The sequence below is a fragment of the Danio rerio genome, chromosome 8 (genome assembly GCF_049306965.1).
Source record: "Danio rerio strain Tuebingen ecotype United States chromosome 8, GRCz12tu, whole genome shotgun sequence".
Lineage (NCBI taxonomy): Eukaryota > Metazoa > Chordata > Actinopteri > Cypriniformes > Danionidae > Danio > Danio rerio.
The window spans coordinates 55,734,022-55,748,293 of record NC_133183.1 but is presented as its reverse complement, the minus strand read 5'-3'; the positions used below and the strand labels follow the sequence as shown (position 1 = coordinate 55,748,293).

The 14,272-nt window shown below is 37.5% G+C and overlaps 1 protein-coding gene across 4 annotated transcripts in view; it reads left to right on the top strand.

Moving 5' to 3' along the window:
• Positions 1–13,146, top strand: part of LOC794073 (uncharacterized) — a 34,246-nt gene extending 21,100 nt beyond the window's left edge. Inside the window, exons 4-12 of one of the 4 annotated variants that reach the window (XR_012384748.1) lie at positions 16–155; positions 3,036–3,240; positions 3,330–3,434; positions 5,151–5,344; positions 5,443–5,584; positions 9,400–10,038; positions 11,214–11,399; positions 11,680–11,754; positions 12,792–13,146. Coding sequence is in view for 1 of the 4 variants with exons in the window: in XM_021478485.3 (XP_021334160.1) it covers positions 16–155; positions 3,036–3,240; positions 3,330–3,434; positions 5,151–5,344; positions 5,443–5,584; positions 9,400–10,038; positions 11,680–11,754; positions 12,792–12,796 (1,505 nt within the window). In the remaining 3 variants the exon portion in view is untranslated. Of the gene's footprint in view, positions 1–15; positions 156–3,035; positions 3,241–3,329; positions 3,435–5,150; positions 5,345–5,442; positions 5,585–9,399; positions 10,701–10,760; positions 11,400–11,679; positions 11,755–12,791 lie in introns of those variants that run through there. The other 3 variants (XR_012384749.1, XM_021478485.3, XR_012384750.1) reach the window with 3 other exon arrangements.
• The last annotated feature ends 1,126 nt before the right edge of the window (positions 13,147–14,272 follow it).

The window sequence follows — 14,272 nt, the reverse complement described above, 5'->3', positions numbered from 1 at the left end:
TGTTCTAATTGTCAGATGTCAGCACCTTCTGCAAGCAGTGCCCTCAGTGTGGGATATTTTATCGATACCAGGAGTGGAAAGACCGTCTGCATAACTTCAATGATCACGTCATCCTTGACTTTCCTTTATGCATAACCTTAAGGCATCTTCTACAGGTAATAATAATAATATTCCTTACATTTATATAGCACTTTTCTAGCCACTCAAAGCATTTTACACATTTTTGCGTTGTGATTATTGTGAATGATCACATTGCGATATCGATACTGCAATAATACTCTTTTTGAACTCAAAGCGTTTTACACATTTTTGGGGGGAATCTCCTTATCCACTATGATTGTGCAGCATCCACCTGGATGATGCGACGGCAGCCATATTGCACCAGACTGCACACCAGCTGATTGGTGTAGACGAGACAGAGTAATAAAGCCAATTATGATTTGGGGATAGTTAGAAGTAGGGCTGGGTGATATTGAAAAAAAAAATAATCACAATATCATGTTTCTTATCATTCGATATTGATAAATATTGTATATTTTTTAACAATCCATTTAGGTTTGTTACTAACATTACTAAGGCAAATAGTTTTAATAGTCAAAAACAAAAATATTTAAACAAAATATCTGATCTCTTTATGATAAAGTAAATATATTGTGCATACGGAAAGTATTTATTGCGCTTTTTCCACATTTCTTTGTTTCAGCCTCATTCCAAAATGGATTAAATTAATTTGTTTCCTCAACATTCTACACACATTACCCCATAATGACAATGTGAAATTAAGAGTTTTTGAAATTGTTGCATATTTATTAAAGATACAAAAATCTGAAAAATCACGTGTACAGAAGGATTCACAGCCTTTGCCGTGAAGCTCTAAATTGAGCTCAGGTACATTCTGATCAGGTACATTTCCACTGATCATTTTTGAAATGTTTCAGCAGCTTTATTGTAGTTCAACTGTGGTAAATTCATATGATTGGACATGATTTGAAAAGGCATACACCTGTCTATATAAGGTCCCAGGGTTGACAGTGATGTCAAAGCACAAACCAAGCATGAAGACAAAGGAATTGTCTGTAGACCTCCAAGTCAGAATTGCACAAGGCTGGGGAAGGTTACAGAAAAAATCTGCTGCTCTGAAAGCTCCAATGAGCACAGTGGTCTCCATCATCCGTAAGTGGAAGATGTTTGGAACCCCTAGGACCCTTCCCAGAGCTGGTCGCCCATCTAAGCCGATTGATCGAGGGAGAAGGGCCTTAGTCAGGGAGGTGATCAATAACCCGATGGTCGCTCTGTCTGAGCTCCAGCATTCTTTTGTGGAGAGAGGAGAACCTTAAGGAAAGGCAACCATCTGTGCAGCAATACACCAATCAGGCTTGTATGGTAGAGTGGCCAGACGGAAGCCACTCCCCGTCTGGATTTTGCCAAAAGGCATCTAAAGGACTCTCAGATGAGACTAAAACTGAACTCTTTGGAGTGAATGCCAGGCGTTACGTTTGGCACTGGCTAATAACATCCCTACAGTGAAGCATGAGGAGGCAGCATCATGCTGTGGGGATGTAGAAGACTAGTCCGGATAGAGGGAAAGATAAATGCGATAAGAAACTTTGCAAGTGCATGTTAACTTACACTAACCTTAACCTCAACCTAACAGTCTACTTATAATCTAATGAGTATTCGTTGGCATGTAGATGCAATGTAACATAGTTCAACAAACAGACCATCAAAATAAAAGCCATCAAGTGTGACCTAATAATAATAATAAAATATATTACTGACTGTTTAACTGTTTATGTTCAATGATACAGCTCCAGATGAACATATTTAGTTATTGTAATATAATATTTATTACGATATTGATTTGGGGATTTTGGGGTATGCATGCAGCTTATACTGATTGCATTGATGCGGGCTAAACAAGTAGTGACAAGAAAACACCTTTAGTAACCTAAGAAACCCACCACATCCCGAATAACCTACCACAACTTCTTCTGTCATCATTATATTTTACAGAAAAGCCTAAATGCTTTTATACATGATATTTGAATGACGTCAGAGGTGATCTCTCTGTGATCGTTACAAATTTAGGATTAATCTACCAGTAAAAAAAAAAATGATTAACCTGCGGGTTGTGATCAGTCCAAATCACCAATCAACCGTGATTTGTTACACCCCTACTTTTGAGTCTTGTTTGACATGATCAGTTCGCTTAACATTTGCCAAGCAACATGGTGTGTGGACAGAGAACTGACCCAAAGTTCACTGTAGTGATCAAAGCAGGTCACATTGATTTGAGTCTGATGGGAAACATCAGACTGCAGAAAGACAGAACACAAATTGCAAATAGCAATGCACAGAGACATCCTGAATGAAAACCTGCTTCAGAGTACTCTTGACCTCAGACTGGGGTGATGGTTCATCTTCCAACAGGACAATGACCCAAAGCACACCACCAAAATGTCAGTGGAGTGGCTTCACAACAACTCGGTGAATGTCCTTGAGTGGCCCATCCAGAACCCAGACCTAAATCTTATTTAACATCTCTGGAGAGATCTGAAAATGGCTATAAACTGTTGCTTCCCATCCAACCTGATAGAGCTTGAGAGGTACTGCAAATAGGAGTAGGCAAAAATTTCTAAAGACAGGTGTGCTAAGCTTATGGCATCATATTCATACAGACTTAAGGCTGTAATTGCTGCCAAAGGTGTATCAACAAAGTATTGAGCTGTGAATACTTCTGTACGTGTGATTTTTTTCAAGTTTTTTATTTTTAATAAATTTGCAATAATTTCAAAAAGACTTTTTCCACATGGTCATTATGGGGTATTGTGTGTAGAATTTTGGGGAAATAAATTAACTGAATCCCTTTTGGAATGAGGCTGTAACATATAAAAATGTGGAAAAAATGAAGTGCTATGATTACTTTCCGGATGCTCTGTATACAACAACACAAAGAAAACTAACGTCTTTAGTAAACTAACTCAATTGTTTTAATAAATAAATGAAAAGTACATAACAATGCGTGTTTCTCTTAGGTCTACACTTCGGTAAGCCGAGCAGTGGAGTATTTACAGTTAGTGACCGGTGTGGAGTTTCCACCTCCAGACACAGTCCTGCAGGCATATTTACAGTTTGAAGCCCTCACAGATCATGAGTACAAGTATTCATGCCCCAGCTGTGGTGATCATCCTCCAGTGGTGATCATGGGTTTTCACAAACACAGCGATTCTCTGTTATCAGGTATGGCAGCTGTAAAGCAGTTCATTTGCTAGTTTGCTTCACAGAAAATCCTTCTTTGTCACAGTGTAAATTTCGTCTTATTTTTACAGAAAATGACATTGAAGAACCTCCAGAGAATTTTAAAGGAGAGGTTAATCTGGAGACGTTCTGGGAGACGCTGTCCAAAGAGATCATTTGTCAAGGACTTGTTACAGGTATATATAAATGATATAGATGACAAATTGAAGTTTAATTTGAAGGGAGGCTTCAAAAGAATAGACTCTTTAAACCCGAACAAACGAATCGTCCAGTTGACTTCAACTACGGCTATTACTATCAAAAATAAAAACCCATTGATGTTGAAGCAGGGGGTAACAATATCAATGTTTAAGGCATTAGAACATGCACAGGCACCTTTCTTTATACAAAATGAAACTTTGACTAATCTAACAGAAACTAACACCCAACACAAACACATGCATACAGAAGAGTACCAAAGACAAATAAGTTTGAGAGAGTGAAACGATGTAAAAAAAATATATATATATATATTTTTTTTTTTTGTTAAGCCAAACAAAGTGAACCAAAAATAATCAATTCAACTCTTTTATGGTTTCTTTAGGGTTACATTTAGTTTATATCAGTTCAGTGGTAATATGGAGGGCTTACTTGCATTCCTTTTGTAATTTAAGGAGCTCCCTCTGTTGAGCTGGATTCCCACGTAGTTAGCTGGTGGTCGGTTCTTTGTCCTCACGGGGGTTAGAGGAGGGTAGAGTCTGAATTTTTAGTTGAGATGGCAAAAACTGTAGTTGTGTTGACTTCTGGTTTCACAGCACACTAAACTTAAATAGACTCTCGACAGAAAGAAAAGAAGGAAAGGTATCGGAGAATGTCTAATTTTCCAATTGTTTATTAAAGTCACTTTTGCCATGGCCTCTCTTTTTGGTTTTTACAAACCTATCCTTCAAGTTTTTCAAAACTTTTTAAAACATTCCTCATTTCCTACTATTTTTAGCAAGGATTTATTGGTCATTTTGTTATGCCTATGACCATGCATAGACGTATCATAAAGATGTCTGTACAGGCGAACCTCGTCAAAGTGATTCATATTCAAGTCAAATGAAACTTGGCGCCGTGCAACTGTTCGATTGAGTCTCAAAAAATGTAGTGCACTCCGCCAGCTGAAATCATGTCGCGCGCACCCAAAGATAGCCATAGCAAACTTCATGATGAGTTCACATTCGCCGCGCGCACTCAATCGAACTAGCGGACGCGTCGAGTACGAAGCCTGGTTTTCTAGATTTTTACTTTGACCGGCCTTTTGATTTAGCACACACATAATGTTTCATATTTGAGGTACCGGTCTTTCCCGTGGCTTTTAATATACATGCAGCGTTTCACGGTTGTTGCATATTACATACCCAGCACTTGACTCATCCTCGTTAATCACTTCACTAAAACTCCCCCACACGGCACTCTTCTTTCCTTCCTTTTGTTTTGTTTTAATTCTCCCTTTTTACGTTTTTTTTGGATCTGTTACACCTCCATTTCCGCTTTAACACCATGTGCAGATTTATTTATTTTTTTCAAATTAGGGCCCGTTTGCCTGATGAAAAATGCATTAATTATACATTAATTATATATCATTATTGCTGATTTTTTTTTTTTAAATACAAAGCAAAAATCATTAATAATTATTCTCATCCATCCGCGACTAACCCACAATTAATCATAATTAATTTTTTTTATTACCCGACCTGTGAACTATACGCAGAACCCACAGATATAACAGCCATCCGCGCATCACTGGTCTGCTCTAAAGACAAAAAGTGGATATAACCCAATCCTAGGAAAATGTATCTAATAAAGTGGCCATTGACTGTTGAAAAAAATCCATATTTAACTTTTTTTTTTCTTCTCTGCTGTTTTAGATGACAGTCAAAATCCATTTACAGTACCACCAAATTATCACTTTTGGGCTCCTTGGATAGGTAAAAAAACACGACATTCAGACACGGTGTTAAACACAGAATTTGAGAAAGTTTGTCCCTCGAAGTCTGCAATGGAGATTTCAGAAGTGGCAGTTACAGAGGAGAGACTTGCAGAAGAACTTTTCAGACAGAAGGTTTTACACAACATCACTTTCTTTGTTCTTTTATATAAACGTATTTATTAAAGTCAACATTTAGCATTTTTTAAAATCAATTTTTTTTTCCCTAAAAGGCTGATGTGATTAGAAGTTTATGCAATGACTGCGGTGTGGATTCGACTGGATCACGCACTGATCTGCTTCTAAGATTGGCCAATGATGTGAAATCCAGGGAGAACTTTGGCAAAATCTGTGCAAAATTCTGGAGTGCCTCTGGTGAGCTTCATTTTTTCTCTGCTCTTTAACTGCATTGTTGTAATTGTGTGGTGTTTGATTTTATTCACTTCAAGTTTATTTGTGTAGTACGGGGGCTGAGTTAGCTTGACGTGCTGCAATTTAAGAAAACACGTGCAATTACAAAAAAACACCAGCAAATTGAGTAAAGATCTTCATCAGTTTGACAGCACATGTGCTGCAAATGCTCACAATGCAAACATATTTACAAAAAAAAAAAAACGAACTACACACTCATTTTATGAAAACTTTGCATTTTCTCACAACACAATGAAAATGTTTCAAGGAGACCCTAAAATGTGATGGACTTGGCTATTTAGGTTATTGTTATCAAGGCTGAAATACTAAATACTAAAGACTAGGGCTGCACGATTAATCGAAAAAAGATCACAATCTCAATTTGACCCCACACGCGATCCTAATTCAGCTTTTTCTACGATTCAGCCAATTATATTATCATGGCCAGGAGAGAAGAAAAGGCGGCCTCAGAAGTCTTCGCAGCAACATTGACACCTTCAAATGGCGTTAAAAGTGTCACTTACTGTATTTATAAGGTATAATTAAGGTATTATGTAATGATGTATTCACGGTCGCGAAATCGCACGTGAGCTGACGCCTACTTTAGTGAACACAACCATATGCTGTGAATAACAGGTAATAATGTTGTAAACAACGACCTAAACATAGGCCGAATATTATTACTGTTGTTTTACCATATGTTTGAGAATTAACAATAATAATAGGCTAATCATATTAACCTTTATTCTACATTTACAGAATTGTGGGAAAGAATCGTGACCTTGATTTTAAGCAAAAAAAAATTTTGATTCACATTTTTGCCAGAATCGTGCAGCCCTACTAAAGACACGCATAAACAGACAAAAAACTCACCTTTCAAAGATCTCCTACAACTTCACTGAGCAATAGTCACAGCACAGTGACGCCAGTGTTACGTTTTTGGGTCCCCTTGAAACATTTCTGTTGTTTTCCATTCTGTTTGGGTTATAAGAAAATGCAGCACGTTTTATTTATTGTTTGTGTTGTGTGAAAATGCAGTGTGTTTTTTTTAAAACGTGTTTGTGTTGTGACGATTTGCAGCACGTGCTGTCAAACTGATGAAGATCTTTTCTCAGTTTGCAGTTTTTTCTTTTTTGTAATTGTATGCATTTTCTTAAATTGCAGCACGTTAAGTTCTCTCTGCCACCGTAGTATAGTGCTCATCACAATTAGTATCATTCCAAAGCAGCTTTAAAAAATGTGCATGTTATTGCATTACAATCAAAACTACATGGTGTATAGGTTGGACTGTATATATACATACAGTGCATCTGCAAAGTATTCATAGCGCTTCACTTTTTCCACATTTCTTTGTTACAGCCTTATTCCAAAATGGATTAAATTCATTTATTTCCTCAATATTTTACACACAATACCCCATAATGACAATGTGGGAAAAAAAGAGCTTTTGAAGTTGTTGCAAATTTATTAAAAATAAAAAACCTGAAAAATCACATGTACAGAAGGATTCACAGCCTTTGCCGCGAAGCTCTAAATTGAGCTCAGGTACCTTCTGTTTCCACTGATCATTCTTGAAATGTTTCAGCAACTTAAATGGAGTTCACCTGTGGTAAATTCAGTTGATTGGACATGATTTGAAAAGGCGTACTCCTGTCTATATGAGGTCCCAGGGTTGACAGTGCATGTCAAATCAAAAACCAAGCATGAAGACAAAGAAATTGTCTGTAGACCTCCAAAATATCAGTGGACTGGCTTCACAACAACTCGTTGAATGTCCTTGAGTGGCCCGGCAAGAGCCCAGAACTAAATCCTGTTGAACATTTCTGGAGATATCTGAAAATGGCTGTACACCGTGGCTTTCCATCCAACCTGATAGAACTTGAGAGGTACTGCAAAGAGGAATGGGCAAGAATTCCCAAAGACAGGTGTCCCAAGCTTGTGGCTTCATATTCTAAAAGACTTAAGGCTGTAATTGTTGCCAAAGGTGCATCAACAAGGTATTGTGCAAAGGCTGTGAATACTTCTGTACATGTGATTTTTCAGGTTTTTTTTTTTTTCATAAACTTGGAACAATTTCAAAAACTCTTTTTTCCACATTGTCATTATGGGGTATTGTGTGTAGAATGTTGAGGAAATAAATGAATTTAGTCCATTTTGCAATAAGCGCTATGAATACTTTCCGGATACACTGATTAAATGCAGTTGTAAAATAAAGTGTACTTTTTAAGAAGGTAATTTATAAGGTCTACGTATTGTAGAGTTATTGCAGGTATGAATATTACTGCTTTGTTTTTGAAAAAAAATTCTCCTAATAGATTCTTTGTCTTGGTCAACAAGACCCCCTTTTTTAACAAGAATATTTTTAATTAAAATAATATGACATTTTCATGGCAAGGCAAGGTCAGTTGAATTTCTTTATGGGCAATCAAATGTTATGAATTAATAATTCAGGATATTTGTAATAAAAATGTTGTTACCTTGAAAAATGTGCATTTCTTCCAAAAGTTTGGGCTTGTGAGGTATTTGATGTTTATAAAAGTATTTACTTAAGCAAAAATATGTGAAAACAAAGTATATTAAAGCAGTGGTACAGAGTGTATTTTTAAGGCTTGGTTGGGTTCATAAGATGCAAAGCAGTGTGTGCTCATGATTCATTTGGAGAAAATTACGTTATTTTTTCATGTATCTTACATTGATCAATTACAGCTACTCGGCTAAAATGAAAACAGCTGTCAAATTTCCTAGTTCCTCTGAAAGGCCCGCCCTCAAGAGGCTCTGATTGGTCAACTAACATAATGTGCTGTGAATCATGGATTGGCTCCAAGTCACCAGGAAGTGTCACACCTCTGTTTACACAGTGAAACAGCGCGTGCTAGCAGTCAGATAGAGTAGCTGTTAGCTGTATGAGTTTGCGCCTGAAGCACAGAAAATGAAGAGGACACAACCTCACGCTTGCTCTCTACAATAAAATCTAACAAGTGTCTTCCGCAAATATTCAGAATAAACATGTCTAAGCAATATAAAAGTTAACTTTTTTTTTTTGCGAGTTTGGTATTTAAGATGTAGAATGCAGGGAAAGTGTTCGCATAGAGACACACTCCATGCGCTGGTGAAGATTTAGGGTGTTTACAGGGGTTTGATGGATAAATATAAACTTGTCGCTAAATTGTTAACTATGCAAAACGGCATTTCCTGTTGTTTACATCCTTGTTTACGTCTTTGCTACAGCATACCATTAACGCTAGAAACTATGCATGTAATTGATCAATTTTACCAAATTAAAATACCCACAGGTTGTAGCTCATAACGCGCACCTTATTCTGTTAAGGTTGGAGCTGATCTTTCTTCGAGGAGTTTTTAGCTGAATCCAGCATTGAACTGGGAGAGATTCTGGAGGCTGTCCCTTGTCAAATGCTAGCTATATATTTGTTATAATTCTCTGGAACATAGTTAAAATAAAACTGTTAGTGCTTCTCTTTTTGTGTCCTGTCCTTTGGAAGCCTAAATACAGAATGAGCTCTGTGGAAATAGCAGCATTTTAGCTTTCACTGCTGCTTTATAGCACCTCTGGCTAGAGTTCACACATTTGCTTGACACATGAACTAAAGTTTAAAATAGGATATCATAGTGGATCACCGCTTTAAACTAATACTCTACTAATACTAATAATAGTGTACAGAAAATGTAAATAGAAAACTATTACATTTGTAAAATTTGTTATTGTGCCACTTTGTATTATTACTAAGGTTTTTTCCCTCTCCTGTGTTTTTCTTTATCAGGTGGCTGGGGATTCATCATGTGCCCCTGTGGAATCGTTTACAGTCTCAAATGCAATCTTCGAGCTGAAAGCCCTCGAGACTTCGCTGATTTGCTCTTATCATGGCAGCACATGCCTAACGTCATCGTTTATGATTTTGCACAGGGTCTCGCCACTCACATGAATCCGAAGGCATCAGAAAAGATGCTGATCTCTCCATTTGAAGGACGCTTAATGGAGCCCACTCAGGATAACATAGAGCTGGCGAAGCGTGGACAGCTTAAAGTATCACTTCCTTGGCTGGAGGAAAAAATGCCAATGGCAGATCCTCACGGTCACCCAGTGACTGGTTCAGCTGACCATTATATACTTTATCAGGATAGCATCAGAAAAGACAGTGAAGAAGATTCTCTGAGAAAACTCACACTCGTGCCTCAGCTGGATGGCAAAGTTAGTGGTGAAACTGCAGAACAACTGTTGGCTAAACTCAGGGAAAACTGCTGTTTCTTGAACATGTCTCTGCCATCGATTCATCTGTTTCAAATGAGGAACTTCATTCACCACTATAATGAAAACAAGGCCCAGAAAGTGAGCACCAGATTGGCGCAGGGTTGTGAATCTAGCTTGATGCAGACTGATGTGTTCGAGCAGGCTGTGTCAGGTAAATTTGCATTCAAATGATAATAGACATTAGGGGTGGAAAGAATAATACAATTAAAGCGTTGGTTAATACCTCACACTCATGTCATTTCAGTTCCCTAAAACTTTTGTTTATCTTTGGATCACAAATTAAGATATGTTAGGTGAAGTCTGAGAGCTTCCTCATCCTCCATGGACGACTTTGTCTAAAAAAATACCAAAACATCCTCAAAACAGATCATATGCATTCAGTGGTTTAGTATGAATATTATCAAGCTATGATTATACTTTTGTGTGTATTAAAAAAAAAAAACAGTTTCAATGATTCTTCTCCCCAGTGTCAGTCAGGCAGGGCACACGTTCACAAGTACACTGTTTGTGTTGCACTCGGTCGCACCCATGACCGATTGCCTCAGATGCTTTGATGATATTACATGTGCTTTGTTTCAGAAGTCATGGAGGAGATTTACTCTTGTAAATGTGTGCCTTATACTGACACTGAGGAGAAGCAACATTATTTTTATTTTTAAAAAGTTATTTTTTATTTATATTTTAAGTGAACTAACCTATTTATGGAAGCCAGTTCCCGCCACTGAATAATAAAAAATAAATAAAAAATTAAGTTAGAACTCTGAGTTATAAAGGAGTTTCCTGTTATAGCTACTGACCATAAATGAAGGAATTGCGATTTTATAACCAGGAATTGCGATTTTTATAACTCAAAATTGCGATTTTATAACTCAGAATTGCCACTTTATAACTAACAATTCTGACTTAATAACCCGAAATTGCGACTTTGTAACTCAGAACTGCAACTTTATAACTTAGGATTGCGACTTTATAACTCACAATTCTGACTTAATAACCCAGAGTTGCGACTTAATAACTGACAATTGCGACTTTATAACTCACAATTCTGACTTAATAACCCAGAGTTGTGACTTTATAACTCACAATTCTGACTTAATAACCCAGAATTGCGACTTTATAACTCAAAATTGCGACTTTATAACTCAGAATTGCGACTTAATAACCCGGACTTGTGAGTTTATAACTCACAATTCTGACTTTATAACTTGGAATTGCACTTTATTACTCAGAATTCTGACTTTATAACCCGGAATTGCGACTTTAGAACTCACAATTCTGACTTTATTATAAATTGTTTTATGAATTTATTAATTTTTTATTATTCAGTGGCAGGCGAAGCAGTGGCGCAGTAGGTAGTGCTGTCGCCTCACAGCAAGAAGGTCGCTGGTTCGAGCCTCGGCTCAGTTGGCGTTTCTGTGTGGAGTTTGCATGTTCTCCCTGCGTTCGCGTGGGTTTCTTCCGGGTGCTCCGGTTTCCCCCACAGTCCAAAGACATATGGTACAGGTGAATAGGGTAAGCTAAATTGTCCGCAGTGTATGAGTGTGTGTGTGAATTTGTGTGAGGATGTTTCCTAGAGATGGGTTGGGGCTAGAAGGGCATCCACTGCGTAAAAAAACTTGCTGGATAAGTTGGTGGTTCATTCCGCTGTGGCGACCCCGGATTAATAAAGGGACTAAGCCGACAAGAAAATGAATGAATGAATATTCAGTGGCAGGAACGGGCTTACATCCATATAAGAAATTAATTACAGACTTGAAAAAAATGTACTCAGCTTAAATTTTGTTTGTCATAGAAAATCCAGGAGAAACCAAGAATACAGATGTGATTGAGGACTCAATCCTGACATCTTTGGAGGAACTGAGCAGCCGTAAGTGCTTTTAGCAAGTTATCATAAATTCTGATGCAGGTTAAAAGGCCTGTTCAATTACTGAGTGCATAGCTTTTACTAGTGATAAAAGCACTGCTTCTGTTGTTTACAGTCTGTGGTTAGAAGCATGTATCAGATTGTCACATAATTTCAGTAAACAACCTTGTTGCATTATTACTGTTTCAAAACATTTAGGAAATTAAATGGTTCTCCACTCTGAATCAATCTGAATAATACCTTAAAATCCACCAGTGGCAAATCACTAAAGGGGTTTTGTCATTTTTACCAGATCTTGGATCTGGTAAAATCTTAGATCTTAGATTTTTTTAGGGAGCCATTGAGTATAGTGTGTCCACAGTTATGTTGTAGTGATAGAAACACAATTTTTTTATTTCCTGACGTTAAAATAAGATCCAAATCCCTCCAATTTTGAGGCCCACCGTGACGTGACGTAGGAGTGCGGTTTTCCCGCCCACTGAATTGATTGAAAGCTTTCTTCATGCTTGTCACTGTGCTGTTTACCTGACACAGTCAAGGTAGAGATTGAGGCACACTCTGACAGGCATGGGGAAATGGTGGGCGGGGAGAACTAGCATTAAAGGCACAGGCAACAGAAACAGCTACAGTGTGTTCAGAGCAGAAAATTTTAACATTCTGAAAGGTATATTAAATCATCCGATAGGAGTTTTGAAACTTTACAGACACACTTTGGAGACATAAAAAACTTATATATTAATAATAATATATAATAATAATAATAATAATAATATTAAATCTTGAAAATGGAATAAAATAGGTGCCCTTAAAGTAAAACACCAGTCTCGTTCATTGATATTCTTAAAAGAACACAAAAAAACACACAAGTTTACATAATGACTGTGAATATGAACCAAGACTCTTTCCTGCTGGAGTTACTTTGCAGATCCTTTTCATTCTCATACTAAAGGAAGTGTATAAATTAAATGTCGAAATGGCACATGTGCATGTAATAAGAAATACTATCCATTAACGTGTATTTTCTCTTTTCTGTTTTAAAGCTTGACTGGGCCTTCTGAAACAGCGTTGTGAAGGGGACACTTTACTGTCAGTGGGCGCCGTCTTTTGGATGGGACATTGAACTGGCGTGCTGACTCTCTGTGCTCATTAAAAAATCCCAAGGCATTTTTCGTAAAGGGTAGGGGTGTAACCACAGTGTCCTGGCCAAATTCACTCCATTGGCCCTTACCCATCCTGGCCTCCCAATCATCCTCATCCACTGAATTGTCCTGTGGTTGCCGTCAAATCATCCAATGGTGGTGGTGGTGTGCAGCATCCCTTCATGATTGTGAAGCGCTTTGGGTATATGACCATACACAATAAATGTGCTATGTAAATACGCACACTGCATTACAATGTTGTAAAATCATTCTCTTTTTTTTATATATAATTTTTGGGGGGGGGGGGGGGTCATGGTGTCCGTGGGGTCTTAAAAAGTATTAAAAGTTGATAAAAGCCCTTAAAAGGTATTTAAAAAGTCTTAATCATGTTTTTACAAGGTCTTAAATATAGTTTGACTCCAAAAAAGCATAAATATATTTATTTTCCTCCTAATATTAACATCGGCATGCTTGATCCATGCAATTGGCACGTCCAGCTAAGGTCCTCTATCCAGGTGATGTCAAGTCATTTACAACAAACGCAGGAAGGTGATGTGATGCTCTTCTATGTAGCGAAACCATAGAGTGAAACAGATGGCAAAATGTAAGTTTGTGTACTCCTGGTTGGTGAAAGACGTGCTTAAAGCCTGTTGCTGAAAACAACCACTAAATTTATTGTTTCAAGCTTTGTTTCTTCTGAGCTTATCTATGTTTTGTTGCATGGTTGTGCTCCATTCATTTATTTAACTACAAATGTTTATTAAGTTAAAGGTTTGATACTGATTAGAACTTAAAGTGGCGATGAGGTCTTAAAATGTTCTGAGAAGGTCTTTAAGAAGTCTTAAAAAGGTATTGAAATTATCTTTAGGACTCCTGCACATACCTTGTTAATAGATAAGACTGTAGAGAGTATTGACAGGAAAGCAAAGAGAGGGGAACGATCGGCATAGAACCTTGAGGCAGGATACGAACTATCGTCGCCGTGAGCTCCGGAGTGCATGTGCCGACGCACTAACCACTACACCATTGGTGTCGACGTGAAATTAATCTTGACCTGCTCAAGAAGTGACAGGCTTGGTGAATTCAACAATGACTTCAAATGTGAATGCTAATTTTCCTGATTTGTTTGTTTGTATTGGTTGCACTCATTTTGCACTTTGTTTTGGACAGATTTGAAGTGGGAGTTGTTTGTATAATAGCATTAATTTTTTTATAGTAGAAATTAATTTTAAAACATTTTTTTGTTTATATTTTTGCATAAGTGGTGTTAGACTGATTTCAAGCTGCCGCAATTTCAAAAGCGAAATCAAGGCTGCGGTGGGAAGAAACCCGGAGATATCACCTGAGTCACACAGGAATGTTGAGTACCTGGCTGTATATCT